This window comes from Carassius gibelio, chromosome A3 (assembly GCF_023724105.1).
Source record: "Carassius gibelio isolate Cgi1373 ecotype wild population from Czech Republic chromosome A3, carGib1.2-hapl.c, whole genome shotgun sequence".
Taxonomy (NCBI): domain Eukaryota; kingdom Metazoa; phylum Chordata; class Actinopteri; order Cypriniformes; family Cyprinidae; genus Carassius; species Carassius gibelio.
In genome coordinates this window covers 27,334,684-27,356,798 of record NC_068373.1, presented here as the reverse complement: position 1 = coordinate 27,356,798, position 22,115 = coordinate 27,334,684, and the positions used below count along the sequence as shown (strand labels likewise).

The following is a 22,115-nucleotide window of genomic DNA, read 5'->3' as shown; positions in this document are numbered from 1 at the left end:
TGGACAGTATACCGTACACACAGCTTCAATGACTAATTCTAAATCTAAAATATCTTAAACTGTGTTCAGAAGATAAACGGAGGTCTTACAGGTTTGGAACAATATGAGGGTGAGTCATTAATGACATGATTTTAATATTAGGGTGTACTAACCCTTTAACCTATTTTTATTGATCCACACCACTAAGTGAGGAAAAGTTGCTCTTTTAAACAGGTTCATACGGATGATTTAGGCAAGGTTATTATAATTGCTTTTACTTTGCATTGGTTACTCCAATGATTATATTTTCTTTTGTGGTTTTATAATTGTTATATTCCTCAGTGTATATTTAGTTATGTTTTTAGTGGATGATTTTCTGTCAGAGATTTGTTACTTTCATATAAAAAAAATTGCAATTAACACCAGAAAAGCAAAACTACTTACAGTACTACAATATACTCTATATATTTACTAAAATACAGGTGCTGGTCATATAATTAGAATATCATTCAAAAAGTCAAACTTCTATATTATTTTCATTAATTACACACAGACTGATATATTTCAAATGTTTATTCCTTTTAATTTTGATGATTATAACTGACAACTAAGGAAAATCCCAAATTCAGTGTCTCAGAAAATTAGAATATAACTTAAGTCCAATACAAAGAAAGGATTTTTAGAAATCTTGGCCAACTAAAAAGTATGAAAATGAAAAGTATGAGAATGTACAGCACTCAGTACTTAGTTGGGGCTCCTTTTGACTGAATTACAGCATCAATGCGGCGCGGCATGGAGTCGATCAGTCTGTGGCACTGCTCAGGTGTTATGGGCAATAGGCAATCACAGTGTGCTGATATACAGCCATATTGCATGGCTACGAGTGTGATATTTAAAAAATGTGGTTAACTCCGTAGTACTGCAACTTTAATTTCCTTCCATCGCTGTCTGTCAGCGACCCACCTGAGTTGAAACGCTGATGTATACATTCAGATGTTTATAAAGGACACATGTGTGTTCTCTGCCTCACACACACACACACAGACACACACTGACTGTACAGTACAGAGCTATTCAACTGTGAATGGTTTAGTTTCCTTATACCCGACCGCCCACCGACTCCTAAACCCTTCCTTTCCGCCCGGTTCAAATCTAAACAAAAGAAACATCTGGTCTCTCCCTCTGTTTGGACCACGACGCTGTACCCCGAGGAACCGAGGTCCACAAAAATATCTGTTAGGATAGATCATTGTGCAAAGACGCAGCCATTAGCGAGGATCTCCAGAATGATCCGAAGAATCTCATTATATCCATCTAATTTGTTTTATTTGCAATGGAACAGCTAACAGATAAAAGTTTAAGCTTAAGTTTTTACATTATTCTGGTCTCTAGAAATGACTTTGTACATTCAATGTGCATTAACAATAAAATGTTTGAGGCTGGTAAGATTTTGTGATGTTTTAATGAAAGAATTCTTTTACATTCACCAAGGCTTTATTTATTTGAACAAAAAACGCAGTATAATTAATAATATTGTGAGATATATGTGTGAAATAATATATGTGTGTGTGTGTTCCACTAAACGAAAAGCACATTTCCCCTCAAAACCCATACAATTTCATTCATTTAGCACAAACAATGTTGGACGTACTATGTGTCAAAATGTAAAACGTATGGTCAGGGTCTTGAAATATGACTAGGGGTCCTACCTCCAAAAATACATGTTTGGAAATTATCTAAATGATGCCATATTGTATTGGTTTCTATTTCATGGTCACTCTGTACACACATGCTAAAGTCCCCACTGACACACCGGCTGGAAGTACATCAGATTAAAGTTAGCATCAAACTCAATATTTTTAAAAGCTTTTCCAAAAACTCTCCAGTCCAAAACCACAGTAAAACCAAGGGAATCCTTCCACTCATACACTGCTGCATGAAACAGGCGAATGCAATCGGCCTTGAAGAATGAATATGACTCCGTTTGTGTGTGTGTGTCCTGGAATTTGGCTTTCGACCATGTGGAATAACATCATGCACAGGACGTTTCTACATGTGACTGTATCTGTGCATGTTCTGTACGGTCAGCAGGTGGCAGATGACTGACGCTGATCTAACTACAGGTCACGCTGAGGTCAGATCTCTGCCACACATCTGGAGAAAGACTGCTATTATTACACGCCATCTTTATACCTTCCCCCTCTCAATCCTTTTTCCCCACTGATATAAAAACATTCCTCATCTTGGTCCTACTCAGGAGAGACAGAGAGAGACAGAAAGAGAGAGAGAAAGAGAGAGAGAGAGAGAGAGAGAGAGAGAGAGAGAGAGCTGCTGCTTATTTTCAGGTCCTAAATTGATAGCAAATGTGAAGATGGATCCTTCATGCTCTTGGTCATTTTCACAGGCATTTATACTGAGAATATGTGGAGTGTTCTCACGACTGCTCCAGACTCATGTCTGTGTGATTCTGGGGTTGTTTGGTGCGTTCATGAACACACAACTGCACAATTACTCATACAATAAACCTCTGCACTGAACAGACACACACACACACACACACACACAATATTTATAAATATTATTCCTTTTAAAACAAAGGTGCTTCGAAAGGAATACTGCTGTAAAAAGCACCTTATTTGTTTAAAGTCTTTGCAAATCAAGCGACAGCACTTTTGTTCATATAGCAATAGGCCTGCTTTTAAATGAAAAACAGTGCATAATACACTACTTTTGAATGCATTATTAGTTCTGTGCATAACAATGCAATTAATTGCTATTAATCACAGACAATCATGTGATACTCTACTTCACAAGCGTTCACGTGTGCATTTGCCAAATGTCAAGAGTTCAAATACGCAAATCAGAGCTTCTGTGTTAAAAGGAGACATTTTGTGCCTGGTGTTTTGGTTATTTCTGTAATCTGGCAACCATGCGCGCACACTCGCATGATTGCAATTTGGAATTATTGGAATTACAACTAGGAATTTTTCTGTTAAAATATTTTTGTTTGTTTTCACCAGATTTCATAAACGAGTAGACAGAGCATGCATCTCTAAGTCTGGGATATTTATTTATATATTGAACAGCCTACAATAAATGAGTACACTAGATGAGACAAAATAAACCATGCGTATGAGTCCACATTCTGTTGATTTCTGCTTAAAAATTAATTTCACACGACAACTATCTTAAAAAAAAAGTTTTACTATTATGCAGCATGACGGAAATGTTGTAGACTAAAATGTTCAGACATTTAGTTGACTTAAACTTGACTAAACAAACACAGGACAGTAGACTAAACATGATAACTATAAAAAACATTTGACACCAGGGCTAAGACTAATTTAAAAGATTAAGACTAAAATATAAATATGGCTGACAAAATTAACATTTTCTATTGTCATTCATGCATTAATATGTAATTTGAACATGATGATGTGCTAATTTAGCTTTACCACTTGAAATCATGCTTCTGTTGATGCTAAAGTCCAATAAACATGTCTGTGTCTTTGTATGACCTCACCAGGAGGATCTGCGGACCCTCTGGCCATCAGTCTGATATGGTCGAGACCCCGCGAGCTGCAGGACTCTCAGTGGAGCTGTGTGTTTGTGTTGGCGGCTGCGCAGCATTCCTCGTGTCTTTGTGAGCGCTACAGCTCTGACCTCGGGAGACCACACTGAGCCCAGACCAACTGCTCTTCCTGCCCCTTCATGGCCCAGAGATGCTGAGAGACTCCTTCACTGAGTGAGAGGTTCTCTAATGGGCTCTTTTTGATCAGCACATTGATTGAAATAACAAATAAGATTCGGTCACACAAATTTTGTACATGCTTGCTGTTAACTAGACAATCCCAAGAGCATTATTCAATCCTTAAGGTAGCTATCCTGACTTTACAGTTGCACATTAGTGAAACAAATACTAAAAATCAGAGCAATTGGCAAAAAAACTAAACCACAATAATAGAAAGGTGATTAGAAATGTAAACCGTTTCACCATTTCTATTGAAACAAAGCCTGAACAAATGGACAGCAGTATATAATCAGAGCTTGATGGGAAATTACTTCAGACTGGTCATGGGGTTTCCCACCAAAAATAAAATTAGCATCTAACTACGTTAGCTGTGATAATTACAGCCACACGCTAATGGGTGAAGACAAGGACACAAGACCATGAGAGGCAAACTGTACTGACTTTGTCTGCAAACATGATCTCTGATCAGGTCATCCACACTATATCAAAGCCCTTTTCATGCAAACCAGTGAGGCCAGGGGCCATCTCATATTTACTTGAAAACCTTTTTGCTGGTCTTAAGTTGCATAAATATGTGAAATCACAAATAAATCAGGGCAACATGAACAACAAGACAGCAAGTAAAACAGCAAGTAAGCAAGAAAGAAAGCAAATCTATTGTTTACTATTTTGCAATTATAATAAATAGTGAAAATTGTTTACTTCCGCATATATTTAAATTGCAGTTATAGTAGTTATTTAGTTAATTTTTAAGTTAATTAATCTACTTAGGCATCTGTGCAATTATTAATTTTATAATGCAAATAAATATCTATACAAAATATATATATACTTACAAGTATATTTTATTGCAGTTACAGTGATTCAAGTTCATTTTTTAAGTTAAAAAAGCAAAAAAAAAAATGATACCGGTAATTGTATTTTTTTTGCAACTATAATAATAATAATAATAAACAAAAATAACCACATTCACGTACATGTATTTTTAATTGCAGTTATAGTTAAGTTAATTTAAGTAAAATACTCTAAAATTTTATTTTTTTTCCCTTTATGTTAAAAAAAAAAAAAAAACCCGGAAGAAAAATGTACTTACACAGTTATGGTTATGTAGGTTATTTTTAAGTAAATGACTATAAATAGGCATTTGCGCAATTATTAAGTTATATTACTTTTTTATCTATGCAAACCATATATACATATTTACAAGTAATCGTTTTTTTTTTTAATACAAAAAGAATGAAAGAAAGAAAAATGCAAGCAAGAACGCTCTCAGCTTTCCTGAGCAGATGAAGATGGAGGAGGAGGAGGAGGGAGAAGAGGTGAGACAGGGCCGATCCTGCAGAGAACATTCAGGGCCCAAGGGCTGAGAACACAAAACTGGATTTACCTGCCCTGTGTCCTCATGTGAACTAGCACACACCGTCACACCCTCAGCTGACAACCATCTAAATCATCACATAATCAATCAACACATCTCTCTGTGTATCTATCTTGACACATCGGTTTACATTAGGTGTGTCCAGATCAATGTTTAATTGTTCATTCAAATATTTATGTTAATTCCTTAAGCACTGCTAGTTTCATTTTTTCAATTCGCCATTATAATGGTTTTATTTCATTCTGTGTTATTTCTAAAACTGATCAGAACAGTTGGTCTTTACAGGTGAATAACTTACAAAAGGAGTCCCAGCCAGAATGTTTTACAAAATGAAAATCATTTGTAAGCTCAACAAGTGAAACAATCACTCACAAATAAAACACAGAAATGTAAAAACCAGTGGAGGACGAATGTATTTACAGGTGCATCTCAATAAATTAGAATGTTGTGAAACTTGTGTATTTAATAATTTCAGTGCAAACAGACTGAAGTAATTCACTCTCTCAACAAATTAGAATACTTCATAAGACCAATATAAAAAACATGTTTATTTACTGTGCATGTACTCAATACTTGGTAGGAGCTTCTGTTACTTAATTACTGCCTCAATTCAGCGTGGCATGGAGGTGATCAGTTTGTGGCACTTCTGAGGTTGTCTGGAAGCCCAGGTTTCTTTGACATATTCCTCTTGACAATAGCCAATAGATTCTCTCTGTGGTTCAGGTCTAGGGAGTTTGCTGGCCAGTCAAGCACACCAACACCATGGTCATTTAACCAACTTTTGGTGCTTTAGGTGCTTTCGGCTGTGTGGGCATGTGCCAAATCCTGCTGGAAAATGAAATCAGCATCTTCAAAAGCTGGTCAGCAGAAGGAAGCATGAAGTGCTCCAAGATTTCTTGGTAAACAAGTGCAGTGACTTTGGTTTTCAAAAAACACAGTGGACCAACACCAGTACCAGACTGTGGAAACTTAACATTGGACTTCAAACATCTTGTGCTATGAGCTTCTCCAGACTCTAGGAGCTTGGTTTCTAAATGAAATACAAAACTTGCTCTCATCTGAAAAGAGGACTTTGGACCACTGTCCAACAGTCCAGTTCTTCTTCTCCTTAGCCCAGGTAAGACTCCTCACATTCCATTTCCAAGTAATTATTTTTAAGTTATTTCTCTACATAGACCATCATGCAATTAATAGGTTAATTTTTTTTTATCCATTAATCGATTTAGAACCCTTCTCCATCTATCCATCATTCCTCTCTGTTTTTATAGTGTTGTTCAGCAACAGAAATACATTTCAGTGTTTAATAAACACAATTGAGAGGCTGTAAATCAGGAAAGGAAAACACATTGGCTGGCAGCAGCGTGCACTTTCCCATGTTGAGCTCTTAACTGCAGACACCGACGGCGTCTTTATTTATGTGAGAGGCTTAAGGCCAAATATACAACAGAGTAGGGCACGGGGTCACGCGGCTATGACATCATCTCAACACAAATACGGTCTGTGTTGGCCACCGTCATCACTGAAAAACAAAAGCCTGAGGCCGCGCTCTCGTTTCACTTCAGAAGACAACATGCGTGTGTGACGGCAGAACAGTTTTACTCCTATAAAGTCACTAAGGGTCTTAGGATTCAACATTGAGGGAGAGAGAACTGAAGGAAGACAGTGAAAGTGCTTGTAAAAGCCTCTGTACCACCCTCTGACCACATGAAAGCCACACTAATGACAGGGCTGGAGGAGCACAAGTGTGTGTTTCTGCCCACATGCATGTGTGCCTTTCTGTTTGTTTGTGAAGTGCATAAAGCTGCAAGTCTTATGTCTTTAAAGATGTGCAAGTATGTTTAGATGTGTAAAAAATGAGAGACACCTGCGTTCAGGAAACTTCTGCAACATGTTTTTGCACTACTGTGTTAATAAATCTCAAGAGAGCTATTAAACCAGGTTATTATGATTCTGAAATGCACTGAAAAACATTTGGCGTAGGAACATTTTTCACTCAGAAAATTACTACATTTCACAGTAAGTAGAAATCCTGAAATAGAATTTTCTTGTACTGTAATAATCTTTGTTTTATTATGAAAAAAAATATTCACTGTGTTTAGGAATTTCTTATTTATAAACACTCACTTTAAATTTCTCTATATATAATATAACTAACTTAAGATTCTCTTTAAACAGCTGCTTCACCAAAACAAGATCAAACAACTTCCGCTCAGAAATTGCTAGTAAATTTCAAATACAATTACAAAGAGCGTAAAATTCTGAAGTACAAAAACTGGAACGGTTTTTTCTTGTTAAATGTACTCCAATAATCTACAACTTTGATTTTTTTATAAAACAGTGTGCGATGTAATGGTTCTCTACAGAAATTTAGTTGTAGTTAACACACGTAAATAATAGAAATAACGAACGAGATTTCTTTAATAGCTCAATTGTTAGACAGAATCAAAATTAAATGGAAGGCAAACTGAGGCTTTCAGGAGAATACTTCTCAGAACATTTCTCACATCTTTCACAATGTTATATTGGTCTCCCCCAGATTTCTAGAAAGTATTTCAAACTGTGCACAGATCTAATACAGTGCCAAAATGTGTCATCAAAAGAAATCTCGATATGAATATCTCATCTTTCTGAGCTGTTATTAAGTTTTCTAGCTCTACACTAACTGAACAGCAACACTGACCTCATTTGATTCAATCTGAGACAAACGTTGATACTTGATTTTGAATGAATTTGATTGAGAACTCTATTGAAACAGGCATTTGCTGCAATACATTTGTTTTTCTGGGCTAAATGCACAAATACATCATCAACATCTAATTTTACTGAATAAAATCAGAAATCACATGTTTATGAACATTCTGGGGTGAAACCAGTCAGCCACATGGTATTTTACAGCAAAACTCACGCTCATTAATGATCCACAATCCACAAGAAACATCTGGAAATTCATTGAAATAGCACTGCGCAGTGAGTATTGTCATTCTTTTGAGCACAAATCTATCATATCTATGCAAATGAAGCTTATTATAGATTGTGCCATATCCACAAAATTGTTTGCACCTGAATTCAATAAAGAGAATTGGGTGCTAAAACAACAACATGTGCAAATCGTATATTTATCCTTTATTTTACCAGGATTGTCCCGTTGAGATATAAAATCTCTTCTTCCAGGGAGTCAAGATGTTTTACATACAAACATAAAACTCAGAATCTTTCATAAAATGTTGTCCAGCACTCAAAATAAAAACAAAAACTACCTAACCAAACATACACACGTTTCCCTTAAATTGGTCAATAAGAGATTTTTTAAAACTTTTAAAGAGGGGAGTGCTTCTATCATTATTATACTCTGCAGCTCATTCCATAACCAGGGAGCATAGGAAGAGAAGGCAGTTTTACCAAGCTCTGAACGTACTCTAGGAACCTTTAAAAGCAATTTAACTCTAGATCTAGTGCTAGAAGTACAGGTGTAATACGGTAAAAGATGACAAATATAAATTGGTAGTTTTCCTAACAATGCCTTAGCAATAAACATCAGCATGTGTATTTTTGTCCAACCCACCAATTCGTACAAGGTACAATGATGAGTGCGTGAAGAGGCACTCGTCACAAAGAGCAAGGCAGCATGGTATACACAATCTAACTTTTTTAGAGAAGATGAACTTGCATGCATATAAATCACATCACCGTAATCGAATACGGAGAGGAAACAACTTTGAATAATTCTCTTTCTTGCTTCTAAAGGAAAACATTTCTTTAAACGAAAGTGGAAACCCAGTTTTGGTCTAAGCTTTTTCAAGAGATTTTCAATATGTACATTCAAACCTAATTTTTCATCTATCCATTTGCCTAAGTATTTATAACAATTTACTCTATACAAATTTGGATTACAAATTCACTAAATGCTAACTGAAATGAAATAAAAAAAAAAAACACACTAAAACTGAAAAAAATGTATTAATAATAATAATAATAATAATAAGACATGAATAGACTTTATTACTAAGTGACAAAAAACGAACACTAAAAAAAATAAAGATACATAATATGAATAAAAACTATAATCGTATCTCAGTTATAAGGGAAAGCAACTGTTTCTTAATGAACACCCCCCCCCCCCCCCCCCAGTATACAAAATCAACAAGTTAATCATTTTCCCCAAAATAAAAACTGTCATCATTTACTCATCCTCACATCATTCATCAAATTACTTGTTCTTCTGCAGAACACAAAAGATGATATTTTGAAGACTGTTTTTGTTTGAATAATGAAAGCTATGGAGCCCAAAACAATATCTTCTTTTGTTTTCATTTAAGAGAAGAAAGTCAGTAATTTGGAATGACATTAGGATGAATTAATGATGACAATTAAAAAAAAATGTATGCATGTATACACATCTGTGTGTGTGTGTACTTGTTTTTCTATTCTGGTGGGGACTTAAACCTGAATACACACAGACTCATGGGGACTCGTGTCACGGTGGGGACCTAAATTGAGGTCCCCACGGGTAAACAAGCAAATAAATTACACAGAATGAAGTTTCTTGAAAATCTAAAAATGCAGAAAGTTTCCTGTGAGGGTTAGGTTTAGGGGTAGGGTTGGTGTAGGGCGATAGAAAATACGGTCTGTACAGTATAAAAACCATTACGCCTATGGAGAGTCCCCACAAGGATAGCTGACCAGACGTGTGTGTGTGTATGTGTGTGTAGGGCATTCAAATCAAGCCTGGGTTGAGACGGCCAAGTCAAGCAGGGAAAAAGCCCTAAAGAGAAAGAATCTGAAGCGAAGGTGTGTGTTTAATCTGGTCTGCTAGCAGCTTTGTTTCGATATGATGAACTGCATGTGTAGGACACAACTGTTTACTAAGCAAACCACAGAGAGACAGAATGGAAAAAGCAGGATGGAAAGGAGAGCACAGGAGCGAAATCCTGCTCTTTCTCACAAACACCTTATGAAAGAACGCAACCACAAAGAGCCTCTGTGTTGCCGAGCGTTTCGAGCGAAGGTCTAACCAGGACAACTCCACAGAGAGAGCAGAAAATGAGCGGAAAGAGAGAGAGAGAGAGAGCGAGCGTGAGCGAACGAGTGAGAAAAAAATGAGAGGCAAAGTGAGAGAAATGTACTGTAAAATGTGAGAAGGAGAGAGCAAATGAGTTTCGAAAACCGTTACAGTGATTCGATAACCGGAAAAATGCGTAATTTGAGACTGTTTGCATTGCATTTGGCTATCAAATTACCCCAAAGGAGCACAGAGACACAGACTTTGCTTGGGTAACTTTGGTTTTGTGTGTCACCTGCGGGCAAATTAGAGGTTTTCCCCCCTCGAAAATGAAAGCAAGTCAACCACGAAGTGAGCAAGAGAACAAAAGCTTCTTTATTTTCTCAAACCGTAACTGTGAGAACGTTTCTGCAACATTAAACTGTGTCCTATCACAAGTCAGCATCAAAAACCGAACCATGATGTCACAGCTTATATAAACGCAAATTCTGTGGCTGCGTTCGCTAAATAATCACAGGCCAGCAGCGGTGAGAGGCCCTTCACAGATGTTTTTAGGACAACAGAGAACTCCGACCACAATGAAAACTCCACATTCACATGACTGATGCCTAAATTCACAACTATTCATTCTACTGTAGCTTTTAGTGTTTTGATGTCAATATCAGCCAGAAACATTTACATTAAACACAATAAAAGCTAAATAAATAATGTGTATGCAGTAGTTTTTTTTTCCTTATGATTTAGACAATGTGCAATATGAAACATGGATCAATTGACACCAGAAGGAACAAATTATGGAAGGATGTTTCCACCTGACAATAAAAACTGAAACTGGAAAATAAAATGTTGCAATTAAAATACAACATTAACAAGTGTAAAAGATCATTTTGTAACGATGCAAAAGGCATCTATTATCATTTACATTTATAGATAATTCATTAGAATATATTCAAATAAATTGAACTTGAAAAAAAAAGAAAAATCTAAAGTTTTGGGTTGGTAAGGTTTCTTGATTTTTTTTTTTTAATAAGTCACTTATACTCACCAAGATAACACTTATTTGGTCAAAAATACAGTAAAAACAGTTAAATATTAAATATTTCTATTAATAACATTTTTATATTTTCTTTTTGAATATATTTTTGAATAAAATTTATTTCTGTGATCAAAGCTGAATTTTCAGCATCATTTCAGAGTCACATGATCCTTCAGAAATCATTGATAAGATTAACTGCTGCTCACGAAACATTTATTATCATCAGTGTTAAAACTATTGTGCTGCTTAATATTTCTGTAGAAACCCTATTCAAAAAGACAGCATCTATCTGAAATAGGAATCTTTCTAAATGTCCTCACATTCATTTTTGATCAAATTCATTCTTCAATATCTTTCAAAATTAATAAATAAACACTGACCGCAAAGTTCTGAACTGTACAGTATGTATTCATGATAAACAGATAACCAATACCACGAATCTCTATTTAAAACACATTAGAAACAACCTTCCTGATGAAGCAGCACAGTGAAATTCTGTTACTGTACATTAAAAGACTTTCTACACAGTGAAAGATAGAAACTCACATTTGATGAAAGACAGTAACTAAAGAAACATAGGAGAAGCAAAACATTAGGCTTTCCTGGGGCCGAAATCCACAGATTAAAATCTGACCACAAAAGTAGGCCAGAAAGAGATATACTCCGTGTGTGTGTGTACACATTTATGTTCAGCTGCTCTTAGAATAAACACAGCATCTCGCTTTAAAACCTAAATATTTGCTGACAACTTCTGCAAGGTTTAATTCAGTTTAACATTTAATGCTGAACAGGCCTTGCTATGAAAATGGCTTTTGTAGTATCATATATGATTTATTCAACATGGACATTCCCAGAGTGTGCTAAAACAAGTGCAGAGCATTTCACTAAAATAACACACCAGGCTGCCAAAAGAGTCATTGTTTTCACTGGTTTATTTACAGCTACAGACTGTCCAGCCATACATAGTGGTGATGCGTGTCTTATCTCTCAGTATCTGATTCTAAAGAAGAGCAAACAGAAAGTTCTGGAGAAGAATTTCTATAAAATTACTCAATCATGACGCTAGCGGCTGCATACCTCGCTTTCAACACATCAGACAAAACTCCTCCACCCCAACTCAAAGTTAGATGAGCTCTAAAGGCCAATCAAGACCTTACATCATGCAAACAGCATTTTTGATCAAAATACTCTAAAATTCTGATTTTATCAGAAAAAGTAAAGTTTATAGTCCATAAAAGCAGACAGAACAACTGAGAAAAATGGACAGAATTATATGATCATAAAACAAAGAAAGATGGATGAATAGAGAAAGGTGGATTTGTTGATTTTGGATGGATGGATGTGCTGATTTTGGATTTTGGATGGATGGATGGATTTGTTGATTTTGTATGGTGCATGGACTTCTTTATTTTGGATAGGTGGACGGATGGATGTGCTGATTTTATATGGTGGATGGATGAATGGATGTGCTGATTTTGTATGGTGGGATGGATTGACTTCTTAAATTTTGGATGGGTGGATGGATGTGATGATTTTGGATGGTGGATGATGGATGGTGGATGGATGTGCTGATTTTGTATTGTGGGTGGATGGATGGATGTGTTGATTTTGGATGGGTGGATGGATGTGATGATTTTGTATGGTGGATGATGGATGGATGTGTTGATTTTGTATTGTGGGTGGATGGATGGATGTGTTGATTTTGGATGAGTGGATGATAGACTTCTTGATTTTGGATGGGTGGGTGGATGGATGGACGTGTTGATTTTGGATGGGTTGATGGATCGACTTGTTGATTTTGGATGGGTGGATGGATGAATGTGTTGATTTTGAAGGGGTGTGATGGATGAATGGATAGATGTGTTGATTTTGGAGGGATGGAAGGATGGGTGTGTTGATGTTGGATGGGTGGATGTGTTGATGTTGGATGGGTGGATGTGTTGATGTTGGATGGGTGGATGTGTTGATGTTGGATGGGTGGATGGATGTGATGATTTTGTATGGTGGATGATGGATGGATGTGTTGATTTTGTATTGTGGGTGGATGGATGGATGTGTTGATTTTGGATGAGTGGATGATGGACTTCTTGATTTTGGATGGGTGGGTGGATGGATGGACGTGTTGATTTTGGATGGGTTGATGGATCGACTTGTTGATTTTGGATGGGTGGATGGATGAATGTGTTGATTTTGAAGGGGTGTGATGGATGAATGGATAGATGTGTTGATTTTGGAGGGATGGAAGGATGGGTGTGTTGATGTTGGATGGGTGGATGTGTTGATGTTGGATGGGTGGATGTGTTGATGTTGGATGGGTGGATGTGTTGATGTTGGATGGGTGGATGTGTTGATATGGGATGGGTGGATGTGTTGATATGGGATGGGTGGATGTGTTGATATGGGATGGGTGGATGTTGGATGGGTTGATGTTGGATGGGTGGATGTGTTGATGTGTTGATGTTGGATGGGTGGATGTGTTGATGTTGGATGGGTGTGTTGATGGTGGATAGGTGGATTGGTTGATTTCGGTTGGATGGGTGGATTGGTTGATTTTGGATGGATGGATGGATGAATTGATTTTGGAGGGTTGGATGATGAATGGATGGATGTGTTGATTTTTGAGGGGTGGATGGATGTGTTGATTTTGGATCGACGGATGGATGGATGTGTTGATGTTGGATCGGTGGATGTGTTGATGTTGGATGGGTGGATGTGTTGATGGTGGATGGATGAATGTGTTGATTTTGAAGGGGTGTGATGGATGAATGGATAGATGTGTTGATTTTGGAGGGATGGAAGGATGGGTGTGTTGATGTTGGATGGGTGGATGTGTTGATGTTGGATGGGTGGATGTGTTGATGTTGGATGGGTGGATGTGTTGATATGGGATGGGTGGATGTGTTGATATGGGATGGTTGGATGGGTGGCTGTTGGATGGGTTGATGTTGGATGGGTGGATGTTGGATGGGTGGATGTGTTGATGTGTTGATGTTGGATGGGTGGATGTGTTGATGTTGGATGGGTGTGTTGATGGTGGATAGGTGGATTGGTTGATTTTGGTTGGATGGGTGGATTGGTTGATTTTGGATGGATGGATGGATGGATGGATTGATGGATGAATTGATTTTGGAGGGTTGGATGATGAATGGATGGATGTGTTGATTTTTGAGGGGTGGATGGATGTGTTGATTTTGGATCGACGGAAGGATGGATGTGTTGATGTTGGATCGGTGGATGGGTGGATGTGTTGATGTTGGATGGGTGGATGTGTTGATGTTGGATGGGTGGATGTGTTGATGTTGGATGGATGGATGTGATGATGTTGGATTGGTTGATTTTGGATTGATGGATGGATGGATAGTTGGACTTGAGTGGATGGGTTGATGAAGGGATGGATTGGATGAAGTTAAATCTTACAGACAGATAGAATGACACTTAGAACAATAGACAGAACTAAATAACAATAGAATGACAGAAAGATTGATAATCTGGCCAAAACAATGATAACGTCAAGCTCTTCAATATGTCCTGTTCCATAAGAAAATTCATCAAGAAAGAAAGCAAAAGAATTGTGCTCAACAAACTATTTTATATTCACACCGGCGCTCTTGGAATGCTGCTCGGCCAATCCAGTTAAAGAAAAGTAACTAACTGTCGCATAATTTATTCAGAATTAATTTACTCTTCTAAAATTGGAAATTTAACCTGTATGTGGGATCTTAAACCTTCTAAACACTCACAATGTGCAGCAGTTACATAAGCAAACAGACCTAAGGATTTAGAACCAGCCTGTCAAAATCGCTTGCACACCCACAATCAGAGCCGACCGCCCTGGACCGACAACCAGGAGAGCCCCCGGTCTGAGGCCCGTCCTAGGGGTTCAGAGTCCCATCTGTGTTTGTGGAATGGAGCGGAGAACACACAGACCCCAGCATCAGGTGTGAAGTGGGATCAGCTGCTCTGGGACGTGTGTGTGGGGGTCAGTGATGGTTTTACCCATATGTGAAATCTGCAGATGCCGTTTGTTGTAGCCTAGTCTCACACTCTGATGCACATGTGCACATTCAGTATTCAGACACACACACACAGGCACCAACACAATTTCTTGTATCTCTGGTTCAAGGAGTCACAGGGGATGATGTTGACTGAAGAGAAAAACAGATGAGGGGAGAAAAACAGAATGATAAAATGAAAGGAAACATGTGTAGCTCCTCCACAATCTCAGGAGGAAACACTCAAATACGCTCAGATAGATTTTTTACATACATTTAAAACGTAAGTTTTCATTTTAGCAAAAAAAAAAAAAAGAATTGTTTTTATCATTTATCTTTTTTTTATGTCTATATGAAAGTGAAAGTGACGTGACAGTATAGTATAGTATATATATAGTATTTATTAATTTACATTTTTCATATAAAAGGTTTACATTTATAAAGTTTATATTTTACTTCAGTTAAAGTTTATTTTATTTGAAGTAACAAAAGTTTTTCTATATGTTTTTAGTTAAGACTAATAACACTGCGCAAGAGGAAAATCTAGAAAGAATATGATTGTTATAAATAATCCAATCATAGTCAATAACGTAAAAAGACTTTGTTATTAGTAACCCTATTAATGAAAAATACCTAAATTTTTGTGGAATTTTCACCTCAGTTTTTAATTATTATTATTATTTTTATTACTTATTATTAAATAAGACAAAAGTGCAACTGCCACAAATAATATGGTGAATGTTGAATTTGTATTAATTCTTGTGATCAAGAACAACTGTCCTGCTAAAATAAAACCAATCCAACTAAAATGCCATTTTGTAGTCTAAACTGGATGCCACATAGACAGAAAAAAAAGTACAATTTACTAAAAAGACATTCAATAAATTGAAACAGTGTAAAAGTTTAGCAATTCCAAAAGCAAAAGTCATTGCAATGGTGTTTTTTTTTAAGCTTAAAAGTATAAATCACAATCCTCTTTTAACAGTAAAGAAAAGAGCGACCTGAACATTCTTCCTAACTTTTCATTTTGTATTTCACTGGAGAAAGAAAAAGAATATGTAGTGAGTAAATGATTTGGGTGAATAATCCCTTTAATGTACTTTATGATCTATTTCAAATCTCCTCCCGAGTGAATGGGGCATTCTCAAGAGAGCAGGTAAGGTTCAGAGGTTCAGGACTGCACTGTAATTAAAGCGGCTCTATAAAATTAGACTAAATGAGAGCAAGAGACTATAATAAATCTGCTCTAATCACTGCACCTGCACTGGTCGTCCTCTGTGTGAGAGAAAAGCAAAGACTGGAACGGCAAGACATATCAGAAAAAACAGGGTCTGTACAGGTTGTGGATGGAGCAAGGGATTATGGGACAGCAGAGAGGTATTCCCAACAGAAACATAGCACAAATGTATCCAAGATGCATCACATCACTTGCTCACCAATGAATCCTCTGCAGTGAATGGGTGCCATCAGAATAAGAGTCCAAACAGAGGATAAAAACATCACATTAATCCACACCACTCCAGTCCACAAATTAATGTCTTGTGAAGTGAAAAGCTGCATGTTTGTAAAAAGATAATCCATCATAAAAGGTGTTTTAATTTTAAACAGTCACTACTGTACAAAATATGACTACATAATCCATAATGCTTGTTCCAGTGGGGGGAAAAAGTTCATCTCCTGTCGTCCGCTCACATCAAAATCCACACACATTTGTTTAGAACCATTTTGGACTGTTTGTATATGGTGCTTGATCTGTATCTCTTTTTACTGGAGAAAGCAATATTATGGATTCAGGACTGAGGTATATTAGCCAGAAGCAACAATATGAAGTTAAAAATATCTTAATGATGGATTTGTTAATTACAAAGACGTTTCTTTTTACTTCACAAGATGTTAATTGACGGACTGGTGTGGATAATTGTGATGTTTTAATCAACTGTTTGGACTCATTCTGACGGCACCCATTCACTGCAGAAGATCCATTGGTGAGCAGGTGATGTAATGCTACATTTTTCCAAATCTGCTCTGACAAAGAAACTTTAAATCTTGGATGGCCTTAGGGTGAGACGATTCTTTTAACTTCTTAACTTTTAAACACCCCCAACCAGCATTAGCTGCATATATTTTAGTGCGCTCTCTGCAAAGTTAATTACATGCAGAATGAATCCAAATCTGGAGGAAAATGATTTTATTAGTTACATGAATACCTAATCAATCCAACAGAATAAAGCAGTTTTTTGTGTGTGTTGACAAAAGCCTTTGCATCAAAGCCCGGGCTAATAGGACATAACATAAGTGGAACAGGAAGAGAGATTCACAGCCGCTCTCTCTCGCTGCTCAGCTGTGGAGAGACATAGCTGCTTAATTTATTTATTCCATTCCCATTAATTAGAGCGTTTGCACTGACAAAACAGGCAAAAGGAGGCATTAGCACCTAGTTTACACTCCACATCCCTGCCCTGTTTTTCTATCGCTCACTTGCATGTACACACACACACACACGAAAGCATGTGCTTCCACAGGAACCTGCTCACACACTGCTTCGAGCAAATATCCATACATCAGCATTCACATGATGCACCAAAGAGCCCTAAAGCAGTGTGTGAGAAGTTACTCAAACATCCTTAAATTTGTTTACCACACTAAAAATCTTGTATGTCATAATCATTTTATTAATATAATTTTTGTAAGGGCAATACATATTAGCAGGTCATAAATTTACTGTATTATAACAGTACCATAATAAAACATATTGGTAAAAATCTCTGTAAATATATAACAGACATAGTACCACTGATACTAATATCTGGATTGTATTATGTCAAAATGCATGTAGTTCCAGGGTATTTTTTGTTAGCAAATAATGGTAAATAAATCAGCAGGTATTTTTTGTACAGTAAAAAAGCAGCAGTGCTAAAAGGTTGTAAAAAAGCAGTACAAAAACTACTATGGCACCAGTTTCTACCATGGTACCATTTAGGGGACCATGGTACATTTCTGCAAATCAGCATCTGATAAATGTCCTGCATGTGTTGGGGAAAAAAAATAACAGTAGTACCGAAAAGTGCTTTTCATTGTCAGTGCGCCAGGCTAAATGTCTACAAGGGCAGTGTGTGTGTGTCTACTGTTGCAGTGATGAAGCGGCCTCATCGACACGACAAAGCGAAGGTCTCGTTAGACTGGCGCGGGCTTCATCCCCTCTCGCTCTCTCTGTGCTGAACAAAAGACGGATTCTGAGAGCGGCAGGAGGACCCCTGAGGAGAAGAAAGCCGCTGCACTCCAGCGCTGTGGTGAATGAGCTCTTTTCAGCAGAGTCCTGTGCTGTTTACTCTAGTTCAATAATAGCCCTCATTTTCCAATCATTATTCGCTCGGTCTGACTGCCGCTATTAGCCTGTCCGGGGTGTCACTCAAAGTGCACCATACACACCCATATAAAAAATAACGTCACAGCACAAATACACAAAAACACACACATTCCAACGAGGGCCTGTGTCAAACTCTGTAACTCTCATCTGGTAAAGCCCGGCTGTCAAAAGTGTCATGTGCTAATGCGGCTTAGGCCGGGTCTCCTGACACACTTCAGAAGTTAAAATGCATCATTTTAAACTTAAATTGCGCTGGCGACAGTTTGACCATTCGGGTCAGACGCCTAAAGGGTGATTTTGTGTAAAAATATATGTACTTAAACACGATTAGCTGGATGATCTATCGGCCACGTATTTTTTTCACGTCTTAACATCTGAGACAGAAGCCCGGCAGCCAAAGCCAGCGCTGCCAAACTCTCCATTTTGATTTGGAACACGGCTTTCTCAGCGAATGGGATCATTCACAATTTATGAATCATTAAAAGCAAAAATTGCTCTAAAAAAAAAAAAAATGCACCCTCAAAATGCGACATGGGTATATTTTGGAATTGCGTGTGAGGTAAAGACTTGTTTTACCCGTCAAGTGTTAAGATGGCGATATAGGGAGGATGTGTCTGGAAAGCAGAGGATAGGGCATGAAAAAGCGGGTTTAATGGAAGGAGAGGCTGGGAAAGAGAGAGGGATGTTGGCAGAGCGTGTGGCGTGATTTGAAAAGCTGAGATCCGCGCAGCAGTGCCAAACACACACACCAGTCGAAGTTCCCTTCGCAGACCGCCTTTTGTTTCCATTTTGGCATTTTACACCGTCCTAATTCTCTGCACGCTGTTTTATTCTCAGTTTTAACAATGCAACAATGCAAATAATAACATTACTAATAATTAATAGTTGATCAGGAGGCGGAGGAGGATTTTTTTGGATATTGTTGATAGAATCTCATTAAACTGCCAGAGAATATTAATATCTTTGGTTAACATGATTTCTGTTTGCTTATATGTTTATGCATCCCGTAATGGAGCATTACGGTTTTACCTCTAAGTTTTATTTGCCTTGTTCCATCCAAACGCTTTAAAGAAAGCAGAGCTCAGGCCAAAGTCAATCCTTCTGCTCCTTCAACATTTCTCCTGTTTTTCCATGTCAGCTGCACCATTTCCTCCTCAGCTATTGTGATCTTCTGAATTCTGCCGTATTTGACTTGCTCTCCTGCTGACGAGTCTGTGCTGCATGAGTGTTTAAATATTAGAGGAAAAACAACTAAAACAGCGCTTTTCAAACACATGCTTCTCCTGCATTTCTCATGCATTTTCCATCTTTTTTTGCTTCAAATTAATAAATAAATTTATTTATATTATCTGATATGCTTTGTGCGTATCACAGTTGCTAAATTAATTTAAGTAAATATCTTTAGGGAAATTATTATTTGTATATTTCATCATCACGTTAAAGCAAAACATAGCTATATTATATATTTACATTTTTTTTACCATATTATAAATATACTGCTTATATATATATATATATATATATATATATATATAGAGTCATTTAAACATTTCTGTATTTTAACAAATTCAAACTATAAAATACAGCATCAGAAATGTGCTGTTAAATGAAAGATTAATACCTATAAAAATTTATGAATACACTTATTTAAAAGAAAATAAATAAATAAAAATACTAAAACGAATGAAATATGCATTTTGTTCAATTTAGATTTTATGAAATTATGAATATATTTATTGGAAAAAAAGTATTTAAATTCTTTTTTCATGAAATTTTCATTTATTTTACAAAATTAAAAATAATGTTATTTACAAATATATATTTAAAAAAAAAATACAAATAAAAATGGCATATTTTTAAAAACAGCAAAAAAAGTCAAAGCTGGATCCAAACAGACTACCATTTTTCCAGCACCTGTAATTAAACAAACTCTCTCACACAAACACAATAAAGGCAGGGAAGCCAGCTTCCTGAGTGTGATCCAAGCAGCACCTTCACATTGCTGAAAGAGTCAAAGTACATCCAGCTCCAAATCAAATCAAATCAAATGTGCAGGTGACCACGTGAAGCGGCGTGTCAGCGGTCAGTGCGGGTGACTGTCTGCTGTCCGTCTGGTTACAAGCCTCTGTTAGCGGCCCACAACACCTCGATGACCAGCCAAGAAGGAACGCTGCTGTCCAAAGGTCTGACGGCAAACAACCTTAATGCATTAGTCATTGCATTTCACTTCTGAAAAAACACAAACGCTCTGCTAAAAAAATCAAGCAGAAAATACTGGCTATAAATGTACATTTCGCGACACCCACAAAATCCGTCTTTATTTTTAAACTCCCGCTAGAAATCGCAACACCTCTCTGATATCTCTAACACCTCTGAAAGCTGTGGAAATCATCCTGAATAGATGATTCGCTGTGAAACAAGCGATTTAATGCTTGACCGCACTTTAAGAGTCCATTGTCATTTCACTATACACATCCATTTCCTTTTCTGAAAGGAAAAGGCCACCATTAGTTCCCCTCTTTTCAGCGTCTATCCCTCTCTCTCTCCTTTACAACACAGAGCTGTATAGTTGTCGCCTGACTACAGATCTTGGCACCGCGGCCGGCGTTTTGTCGGCTGTCTGAGCTGGACACAGCTCGAGTAGAGATGAGAGCAGGCACATGTTTTTATCATGACTGTGTGATAATGGGTGCCGCATGACGTGGCGAGCTCCAGAGATGACTGAACCTGGAGAAAGCATCTATCATTCTGACAAACGCAGAAGAAAAACAACAACTTTTATTCTGGAGCGGCGCGAGACGGTCGATCCAAGGTGCTGGTCAAAAACTCCCATTAATCATCATCATTAATACAGCCGGCGTACGGCAAGAAGTCCGAGCGTAATTACGGCATCGTGCTCCTGAGTGTTTTACCGGCGAAGTTTAACATCATTAATCGCTCCCATCGGCGATATGACATGCATCTTAAACAAGCAGTGAAACAGGACCAGGAGAGTCAATTATACACAAATCGTGCCTCCTGATCTGCACCACAAAATATCACAGTACATGTAGTTGTTCGAATGCTGGAGCCAAAATGTAAACGCTGATTTTCAGAGACAGCGAAAGCAGAAGTGATCTAAACCAGGCCTCGTTTTTGGCAGGCGCTAGTCGTTTAAAACTGCAGTCAAAAAATAAGTGCAAATGTTTGCTCTGAGAATAATCTTCGTAAAAAACAGGGTCTGACAGGGTGCAAGGGACATGAGCAAACGTTGCAGTAATATTATCTCAATTTGGTAAAGTGGATGTGGCCAGAACAATGAGCCATCGGGCCGCTTTTATAGCGTCCGGATTAAGACTGGAGATTCGGCCGGGTCGGCAGGAGGTAATCTGAGTCATGGCATACCGTTAAACAGGAAAAGAACGGCACGGTGAACCGGCTAACTGACGCTGTGTTCCACACGGAGAAAAAAGGGAAACTCGGCATGGGCAACAAAATCTCTTTCGGAGGCCCTGCCAACAAACAGAATTATGGCTCTGTCACAACAAAGGCGAAAAACCGCCATCAAATGTTGCCTGTTCACATACTCTGAGTGCACAGATAATAGCTAAATAACTGAGCTGCCTGTAAATAG

General features: G+C 37.5%; 1 protein-coding gene across 10 annotated transcripts in view; it reads right to left on the bottom strand.

The window, feature by feature from the left end:
* LOC127954857 (nuclear factor 1 X-type-like) overlaps positions 1–22,115 on the bottom strand; it is a 159,100-nt gene that overhangs the window by 67,035 nt on the left and 69,950 nt on the right. Inside the window, exon 6 of one of the 10 annotated variants that reach the window (XM_052553421.1) lies at positions 14,435–15,288. The exons of 8 other annotated variants lie outside the window; for them this stretch is intronic. In XM_052553421.1, the coding sequence (XP_052409381.1) occupies positions 15,215–15,288 (74 nt within the window). In that variant the 3' untranslated portion in view covers positions 14,435–15,214. Of the gene's footprint in view, positions 1–14,434; positions 15,289–20,393; positions 20,688–22,115 lie in introns of those variants that run through there. One more of the 10 variants, XM_052553420.1, reaches the window with a different exon arrangement.